At 39.4% G+C, this 10,494-nt stretch overlaps 1 protein-coding gene and 1 pseudogene across 1 annotated transcript; both read right to left on the bottom strand.

Moving 5' to 3' along the window:
- Positions 1-2,742: 2,742 nt before the first annotated feature.
- On the bottom strand, positions 2,743-2,868 carry LOC139652600 (small nucleolar RNA SNORA17; annotated as a pseudogene).
- Positions 2,869-4,060: 1,192 nt separating this feature from the next.
- Positions 4,061-10,256, bottom strand: LOC139652577 (immunoglobulin lambda-1 light chain-like). The gene is made up of 4 exons (XM_071529687.1): positions 10,217-10,256; positions 9,801-10,123; positions 5,452-5,488; positions 4,061-4,559 (listed from the first exon to the last, which is right to left on the bottom strand). The coding sequence occupies exons 1-4, from the start codon at positions 10,254-10,256 to the stop codon at positions 4,225-4,227; spliced, it is 735 nt and encodes a 244-aa protein (XP_071385788.1). The 3' UTR covers positions 4,061-4,224.
- Between the last annotated feature and the right edge of the window lie 238 nt (positions 10,257-10,494).

Raw genomic sequence — 10,494 nt, 5'->3', positions numbered from 1 at the left:
CCACATGTATTTTTCCAAGTTGTAAGTTTATTTTTTATTTAATGTCATTAAATTTGCATTTGAAGTGCTTCATGCACACCACAGAATTTGAATGCATAGAACAGTCCCTCCCATTCAAATCAATGCTCCTGGATGGTCAGCGTGGCAGCCATTTTTATGTGTACCGTTCCATAATATAAAACCTCCTTGGTACCATTGGCTTAGCTTCCGTATAAACCGACTTACGGCAAGTCGCAGCAAGGACCAAGCAAAACTGCCGTTGGACTGTCTCCGTGGCTTTGCTGTCAGCGGGAGGCTACTCATGGATTTTTGGACCGTTTGGGTTTAATCACGCTATATTACTGTTGGTAAGTCGTCACATTTTATTCATTTAATATTAGTCTTGTAACATTGCAAAGCTTACCCACCCACACGGTGTGACACACTATACGGCCTTATTGGCCAAACTTCCCTTGTCACCATAGAAACTAACCGTAGACACCATTTTTTGGTGTACTAGCCAAAATACCATAAAATAGTGGAAAAGCCGTTCTATCCGTTCAAATTCTGTGATGCACACATTTCCTTCAAAAAATATATGTAAGGAAAATACATTTGTGATGATCCATGTTTATTTAGAAGCCGTGATAATTTGTGAAACTTGTTTTGTGCATTTACTTATTTTTACATTACACAATACATTTCCTCTGTATTGTAAATTATTGTCATTTATTTTTCAAACAGTAGGACTTCAATTACAATGTAAATGAGAGGATGGGCAGATTGAGATGTAATATGCCGTGACATGCAATATGTATTGCTGTAAATCTAAATAATGAAGACGCATGAAGATGAACATATGTTTTTATTTATTTATTTTTTTTAATGGGATTGACACATATCTTTAAATTACTGATCCTAACTATTTCTCTAATAACACTGTGATCCTCCTTTCTCAGAATCCCATGTCTTACAATATACTTAACTGAGTCTGTGTCCTCGGAACTACTGATGATCAACTGACAGTTTGACTAAAAACTACATGTTTAATATGAGAGGTGAAATCTGAGCCAAAGCTGTGAATTAACACTAATGCTACCAACTCAAAGCACAATGAGGGACTCCACCTGAACCTGTTCACACCAACAGACTCCTTCACTATTCACAGTCCCTAGGTTACAGTACATGGAGCCCTTTCAGCTCTCCTACTGTCAAGAGAGGAGACATCTTGAGTCACCACAGTCACACCATTCACTCCTGAGCAGCATCATGATCACATGTTGTCAAGAGAAGCAGACAGGATGATGAATCCAACATGAACTGAAAGAGACACATGGAAATGTATGTGAGCAAAGTTTCTGGTAATAACTCAGCTAAATCAATGATTGCAGTGATGGCAATAGAGACCTAATGAACACATTTAACTACATAACCAGTTGCTCATGTAGCGTTTGGCTTTGGTTAATAAACAGCCCCAGATTCAGTTAACTTCTGTAAAAGGATCAGAAAGCAGAAGTGAGTGCATTTAGTGAGGAGGTTTTTGTCATGGTGTAAATCACTGTGATACGTATTCATTAACAGAAGTGTCCCATGTTTTACAGTAATAGACTGCTGAGTCTCCCTCCTCCACAGTGTTGATGATCAAACGATAATCTGATTGAGACTGATGATTAGATGTGAATTTGGGAGAGGAGAAACCAGAGCCATATTCTACAGAGCTCCAGCCATGGTAAAACCTCAGTACATACTGAGGAACTCCTCCTGGAACCTGTTTATACCAGCGAGCTGCACTATTAGTAACAGTCCCCAGGTTACAGTCCATGGTGGCTGTCTCTCCTCTCCTCAGCCTCACAACAGGAGGCTTCTGTGTCACCACCGTCACACCACTCACACCTGGGAAACAACAAGATGACATGGAGTCAAGAGAAACACACAGGCTGATGAATCCAACATGAGGTCAAAGCTGCAGTAAGTCAGCCTCCTTACATGTTAGAGCAGTGATGAGAGTGCAGAGGATCCCCAGCATGTTGTCAGTGTGTGCTGAGAATGGCGTTGTATCTTGGAAAGTTGCCTTACTGCTGAGAGATTAGTAGGTTTGGAGTGTGAGGAGAGGAGATGCTGGAGGAGCAATTTATAAGATCACTGAAGGGGGGGAGGAGGAGCTTTGTCACCTTATCACAGGAAAACTTGTAGGAAACACAAGTGACCTCATCAAAATAGAAATCAATAAGGTAATTGAAGGCATTACCCAAATTCTAATTATGTTCATTTGCTTTCAGATTACTTTGCCATATTTGAGGTATAAAGGTACTGCAGATAAGAAAAAAAATCAAAATGACAGTTCAGGAAATGCTTTTAAGTTTTGCATCCAAACACTAATTCTCTTCTGTGCCACATTTTATAAAGACACAGAGCACCTGCCACTGTTTAAATGGCCTGCAAAGTTTCTTGCTTTCACTTTAAAAGTACTTCCAGAAGTAATCCTCTAACCTTTCCCAAGTATTTGTAATCAGAATACATATTTTTTAGGTAACAACATGGAATACATTTCCTTTTATTTGTATTTAGTATTCCATTACTTCCCAACTCTGCATGATATCAGACATTCTCAGTTGTGTGGGTCTCTCATTTTCTGTGTAAAGAATAAATTGATGTCATCATCATTTTCTCTTTTTCTGACACAAGTAAGTCAGGACTGTGGTTATGACAAGTAAAAAAAGAAAAAGACAGTTGGTCAATTCTGGTGAAACTCCCTTTGCTGGTGCTATCAGTCAGTTTGAGCAGCGCAGCTGTTGTTGGAGCCGGTGCAGACGAAGCCTGTTGACTCTCTGCCACCTTTTGACTCAGCCTCCACACTGGCAGCTGGACTGCAGCACCTCTAGAGGCAGGTGATGTGTCATCATGACACATCTGATACTCATCAGCTCACTGTTCCCAGGGTCAGAACAAAGCATGGAGAAGCAGCGTTTAGTTTTTAAGCTCCTCGTGGTTGGAACAAACTTCCAGAAAGTCTGAGGTCTGCCTCCACTTTAGAATCTTTTAAATCAGGACTTCAAACTTTTCTGTTTGCCAGGGCTTTTTAAGAAAGGCAACACTCATCTGCACTGGAATATTTATTTATTTTTATCTTTTATATTTTCTTTTAAATGTGATTTTAATGCACTTTTAACTTTTCTAATCTTCTTGCACTGTATTTTTATCTATGTCTTTATTTTTATTTTATTTATGTAAAGTACATTGAATTGCTGCTGTGTATGAAATGTGCGATATAAATAAACTTGCCTTGCCTTGTCTCGCCTTGCCAAGCTGTCTAGTGTTGGAAACAAGCTTTGGTTTTGCGCACATGTACAGTGCAATGGATTCATGTTACTGATATTGTATTAATGCTATATATGCTTCAAATAAGACAATCTAAATATTAACAATAAAAAAATCTACAGATGTGTCTCCAGTCAGTTGCTGCCACTCATATATTAGTGAGAGCCGAGACTCAACCTCTTCATTTGCATGGAGCTATAAATAAGGAGAGGAGGCCAGCAGGTGCATCCTGGGAAGGCAGGGAGGGAGGAGTAGAGAGGTGATGCTTCACTGACTGGGGATGCAAAGTCATCTGCAGTTGCTACTCATGTTGGATGATTTTTTTCTTTTTCAACCATTACCAGGCTTTTCCAACCAGTTTGTACCATCTGTGCATGTGTAGATTTCCACAGTGAATTTATCTATATTGTCATGTTGTAGTGTACAGTGACAGTGATATATCAAATAACATAGATATTGATGAATGGAAATATATTTTATTTCCTTATTATATTGTGAAACAAATTGTTTGGGAACGTACACAAGTGTCCACATTTAAAAATAAATCACGTGTTGCATATTTGATTGGTAATTGTAACAACAGGCTAAACGTTAATTAATTTATTAAAAAGAGATTATAGTCCAGTCTTAATCCAATTTTTTGGTTTGGATCTCATTTCTCATGAGTACCAATGAAATACAAACTTTTTTTTAAACCACAATGCTTTTTATTGAATCAAACTAAACAAAATACAGCAATTGCAAAGCTAAAACAATTCTCCCACCTAACTGTAACAATATTTATTACAGGGACAGAGACACAAGTCTTACAAAATTATTTTACACATTTCTTTCTGAACATCAAGATTTCTAACGCCTAAACCTTGTAATGCCCAAACAGCACAAGCAAGAAAGAAGCAGATTTGAAACGGTAATTCTGGCAGCCTACTATTCTTCAGTGGGGCAGTCTGACTTCTTGATGGTTTTCTCTGAAGCCTTGGAGCCCACAGACACTTTACATGTGTAGACCTTATCCTTGTTCCAGTCTGACGTCTGGATGGACAGATAGCTGCTGATTTGGAAAGTCTGGCCTGGTTGCTGAACAGCGGTGCTGGTAGAGACCCCACTGCTCACTGAACTCCCATCAGCCATCCAGGTAACATCTGCAAAACCCAAAGACGGGCTGGGTAGACTGGCCAGACAGACCAGAGCGGCTTTGTTGGACTGGAGCTCATCACTGGACGGAGGGAAGACTGTCAAGACAGGAGGAGGGAGGGTGGAGCCTGCAGGAGATGGAGACATTCACCAAGACAATCCACAAAGTCAGGCATTCACTATGGAAATAGCATGATAATCTATTTTATTAATGGATTATTTGTGTTCACAATTTGAAATAATGACTTTGAAGAACTAAACCAGTTTGCAACCAAGTGTCCAAACAAGAAATCTATTTTGGAACTAAATAATCTCCAATTCATCACTCAGTTCACTTCAGTTCTGAAATACAGAGGATAAATTCTGTGAAAGTATTATCAACTTGCAAACCAATATATTAAGTTACTTACTGTCCTTTTAAAATCAGCATAATTAAATATAATTTATTGTAATGTTATCAGTCATTGTGTAAAAGTACAGTAGGTGCCACTTTTATCAAACGGTGGCTATTTCACAACTGAAGAAAACATATTTTCATACACAGTCAACATACATAGTGATTACTTTGTCTTCTTGAAAGAGGATATAATTCATTCAGAATTTAAGAGTAACTTTTTATTTTACCAGATTAAAGCACAACTAATTATTGCTTAATACCTTAGGCTAATTACTGTTGACAAAATATTTAATGTTGCTAAATTGGAATTGCAGTGAGGAAAGCACTTGAAATAAAACTTGTGTAAAGTAGATGAATTAACACAATCTTGAACATGTTTAAATTCCACTACAATAAAAAACTGTAGAAAACTGTAGAAAAAAACATTTCAGATATTGTGACCCGTGGCACATTTTTACTATACCTGCTTGGTATCAAAGCTGCTGTAAAAGCTTCAATTATCATCCACTGAACATAAGATTTAAATATTTGAAATTATTTACACATGACTTGATTATTTTCGATTAATGCACTAACAAAATAGGAGAATTAGCATGAATTATGAGCAGTTAAACAGGACTCACCTGTCACAATCAGCTTGGTGCCTTGTCCGAATACCACAGTGATTCAGTTTGTACACATGGCCGTACAAAAACCTCCAGACTCTCACTAATGAGGGGAGTGGAACTGAAACTTCCTTTTCAGACCAATCTAACTTTCACTGTCAACATCTCATTCCCTTCATCAGTGAGCCTATATTCCAAAGCACCGCTGGACTTCAACATTGACTCTGAAATCTCTGCTGCATCCTTTTGTTTTCATGGGAATGTTTAAAGTCCAGATATGATCATTGAAATCAGAGTGATGATGGTGATGATGATGATGCTGTCCTTGATAAGAGCGTCATTCAGACAATCCAGCAAAGTTTGTTCCAAATGTTATGTGGATGGAAATATTTCACATGCTCTTGTCTCTCTAGAGGCTTTTGTTCAGCATCCTTTCTTGTTTTGTTCCAGGTTTGCTGTTTTGGCTTTGTTTGATTTTGCTCAGCATTCATAAAAGCTGTAGTGAGACTCATTGAGGTTTTTGTCATGGTGTGAATCACTGTGGACAGCTGCAGTAGCAGAGGAATCCCATGTCCCACAGAAATACTCAGCAGAGTCTCCTGCCTCTGCCCGCTTGATGATGAACTGGTAATCTGTACTTGATAAGGATTTAGAGTTGAATCGGTCGGAGGAGAATCCTGTTCCAAAGCTGGGTGATGTGTGAGTATGGTAAAATCTCAGAACATACTGAGGAACCCCACCAGGAACCTGTTTATACCAATTGACATAATATCCATCATCTCTCTCAATGTTGCAGCTCATAATGACCTCTTGTCCTGTAGAAACTGTCTGGACAGCAGGCGTCTGGGTCAGCACTTTCACTCCTTCAACATCTGTCAACATACACAGAAAACACATGAGTGGAAGGGTTATGGCTGAAAATATGGCCTGGAAAAGGAATAAGAAATAATAACTTACATGTTAGAGCAGTGATGAGAGTGCAGAGGATCCCCAGCATGTTGTCAGTGTGTGGTGTAAACCTCCTTACTGTCCAGCTGAGAGATGAGCAGCACTGGAGTGTGAGGAGAGGAGAGACTGAAGAAGAAGCTTATAAGGAGACTGAGGAGAGGAGGAGTTTCAACACTGAACACAGTTTCCATTCAGAAGTTCACTACATAAAGTATTTGATTTCACATCATAACATCTAGTCATTCCATCCCAAAACCTCTCATTTTATACCCTGTTGTCTTCATGAGAATATCTCTTCATAGCTATTCAGGCTCATATTATAATGGTTCCTTCAGGTTGTATATAATGTCTAATAAACACTAAAGTTCTATGATAGCAGGGCAGAGAGTAATGCTCCCTATGCTACCTACTGATCCCAAATCATTATTTTTAATTGATGAGAAGCCCATGATGAATCTCTGAATCTAGATGGCCTGTTGTCAGGTGAGTGACTGTGTCATTTTCATTAGCTCATTGTTGAACTGCACATCTGATTTGACTGTGGTAAAAACCTTTGAAGGCCAGCTGATTGGCTTGTTGGTTATTTTAGTGTTCAAGTGTTAATCCATGAGATTCTTGTGTTTTGGAGAAATCTTTGGGGATAAGTGTTCATTGCTGTGGTGTTTCTGCACTGCACTTCCCACAGATCACTTTGTAATCAAACAATGTCACCAGTACAGTGAAGTCTTTTTCCTTAAAGTTTCTGTTGATGAAGATTGAATTTCTTTATGCATCGTTCTTCTCTCAGTCTCTTCAGTCACGGTTCCTATCACTGTTCAAGCAAACTACTGATTTTTTCCTCTGTTTATTTTATTATTTTTTGTTTTTTAACTGTTGTACGGTGCTGGAAGTGTGAAATGACATAGAGAAATGACCAGAGGATTTTTCCAAGAAAGAAAGACCAACCTGACACCAGGTGCTATTTTGTGTTGTATTGATCAGTGAAAGAGAGCGGCAAAGCAATTTTTTATCTTTTATAAAAAAGTCAGATTATTACTTTAAGTGAGAGCAGTGAGCTAGCTACTGTATTACTGGTGATTTTATTTACTTATTTATTTTTCATTATTAAACATTTGCCAAGACACACAGTTGGCAAGCATATAACTAGCATTAAGATAGTTTTCACTTGTTGCCTGTTGGATTCATTTGATAATCCATCAAGGAGATTTAGAGGTTTGTAGCAATTGATCTATTATTGTACATGGGGGGATGTTACAGAGGGAATTGGTTTTCACGACTTCAGTCTCAGTCAAGATGTGTGAGAGACCCAAAAAGCAGAAGTATTTAGTGAGGAGGTTTTTGTCATGGTGTAAATCACTGTGATACGATCTCACTAACAGAGCTGTCCCATGTTTCACAGTAATAGACTGCTGAGTCTCCCTCCTCCACAGTGTTGATGATCAAACGATAATCTGATTGAGACTGATGATTAGATGTGAATTTGGGAGAGGAGAATCCAGGGCCATATTGTACAGAGCTCCAGCCATGGTAAAACCTCAATACATACTGAGGAACTCCTCCTGGAACCTGTTTATACCAGCGAGCTGCGACATTAGTAACAGTCCCCAGGTTACAGTCCATGGTGGCTGTCTCTCCTCTCCTCAGCGTCACAACAGGAGGCTTCTGTGTCACCACCGTCACACCACTCACACCTGGGAAACAACAAGATGACATGGAGTCAAAAGAAACACACAGGCTGATGAATCCAACATGAGGTCAAAGCTGCAGTAAGTCAGCCTCCTTACATGTTAGGGCAGTGATGAGAGTGCAGAGGATCCCCAGCATGTTGTCAGTGTGTGGTGTAAACCTCCTTACTGTCCAGCTGAGAGATGAGCAGCACTGGAGTGTGAGGAGAGGAGAGACTGAAGAAGAAGCTTATATGGACAGAGGAGAGGAAAGGGGAGGGTCTTAGCCAAGAGACTTTATCGTTCTATAGAAAAGATAGGTAATAATGTACAATGACTGAGGGAACGTCACATTCAGGAGGCCAACTTTATTCAGAGGCTGATAAAACAGAAGTGAGATGATTTTTCTGAGGAGGAATTTTGTCAGGATCTAGATCACCATTATGTGTTCTCATCTGCAACTTTGTCCCATGTGTAACTGTAACAGATAACTTCTTCCTCCACATTATCAATGATAAGACTATAATCTTTGTCAGACTGGGCATTAGATGTGAAGCAGTCAGAGGAGAAATCAGAACTAAAGTTATAAAGGAAGTTATGAGTATGGTAAAATCTTGGACCCTATTACCGAGATGCAGGTGCAGTCACTGGTAATATCATCACGGGTAAAATATATAGACAGCTGATATCTGCAGTTATAAAAAACAGAAATCCACAGTTATTTTGGTTCAGAATCAAATCTCCAGACAGGTTTGGAAAACGTGGTCGAGGAAAGTGAAGATTAACACTCTTCCCTTCCTCAGCAACTACTGTTGAGGAGCCATCGAGCAAAGCACTGCAGCCCCAGTGGAGCAGCTCACTGGCCAACAGAAGAAGACTGGTTGTACTGGGAAGCTCCCAGCTGTGAATGTGAGACTGAGAAACATGTGAAGCAGAGTGTTGCTGAATAAATACATAAAAAACAGCCAATTTTAAACAAAATATTTCAATTGTATTGATGCTTCTCTGACGTTAAAATACTGGTGACAGAGCAGAGTGTCCAGCATGTTGTCATTGAACAACATTAAACTGATTGATCTGATTTAATGTATATTCATGTGAAAATCAACAGGGAGGCTTCAGCTTGAAAGTCACTGATGATTCTCTTCAAAGTCACTGATATTTCCAACATTGTAAAGTGATGTCTTTTCAAACAGTAGAAGATGAATTAGAAAGTAAAAGAGTGGATGGGCAGAATGAGATGTAATATGCTGTGCTATGCAATAAGTATTACTGTAAGTCTATACAAATAATAATGCTACTTGTCAATATGTTTTGTTGTGCATACGGTTGCATGCATATCTTTTACTTTTCGATCCTAACAGTTTCTCTAATGTTGTGTAACACTGTGATCCTCCTTTCCCAGAATCCCATGTCTTACAATACAAGTCAGTTGAGTATCTGTTCTCCAATATATTGATGAAAAATGGACAGTTTGATTTTGACTGAAAACTACGTGTTTATTAAGAGAGGTAAAATCTGAACCAAAACTGAAGAATAACAATAATGCTACCAACTGAAAGCACTGAGGGACTCCACCTGAACCTGTTTACACCAACAAACACATAATCAGTTGTTCAGTGTGTTCATATTGCAGAGGACTTTGGTTAATGAACGGCTTCAGATTCAGTTAACTTCTGTGAAAGGATCAGAAGGCAGAAGTGAGTGTATTTAGTGAGGAGGTTTTTGTCATGGTGTAAATCACTGTGATACGACCTCTTTAACAGAGTCGTCCCATGTTCTACAGTAATAGACTGCTGAGTCTCCCTCCTCCACAGTGTTGATGATCAAACGATAATCAGATTTTGACTGATGATTAGATGTGAATTTGGGAGAGGAGAATCCAGAGCCATAACGTACAGAGCTCCAGCCATGGTAAAACCTCAATACATGCTGAGGAACTCCTCCTGGAACCTGTTTATACCAGCGAGCTGAATCATCAGTAACAGTCCCCAGGTTACAGTCCATGGTGGCTGTCTCTCCTCTCCTCAGCGTCACAACAGGAGGCTTCTGTGTCACCACCGTCACACCACTCACACCTGGGAAACAACAAGATGACATGGAGTCAAGAGAAACACACAGGCTGATGAATCCAACATGAGGTCAAAGCTGCAGTAAGTCAGCCTCCTTACATGTTAGAGCAGTGATGAGAGTGCAGAGGATCCCCAGCATGTTGTCAGTGTGTGGCGTAAACCTCCTTACTGTCCAGCTGAGAGATGAGCAGCACTGGAGTGTGAGGAGAGGAGAGACTGAAGAAGAAGCTTATATGGACAGAGGAGAGGAAAGGGGAGGGGGAGGAGTTTCAACACTGAACAGAGTTTTCATTAATAAATTAACTACATAATGTATGTGATTTCACATCATAACCTCTGATCATTCCATTCCAAAACCTCTTCTTTTATACACTGTT

Source organism: Centroberyx affinis, unplaced genomic scaffold (assembly GCF_046629955.1).
Source record: "Centroberyx affinis isolate AG114_WGS23_722 - 3 ecotype Tasmania unplaced genomic scaffold, CSIRO-AGI_Caff_v1 ptg001832l_1, whole genome shotgun sequence".
Classification (NCBI taxonomy): Eukaryota; Metazoa; Chordata; class Actinopteri; order Beryciformes; family Berycidae; genus Centroberyx; species Centroberyx affinis.
Note: the sequence above shows the minus strand (reverse complement) of the source record. Positions and strands in the feature narration are given on the sequence as shown.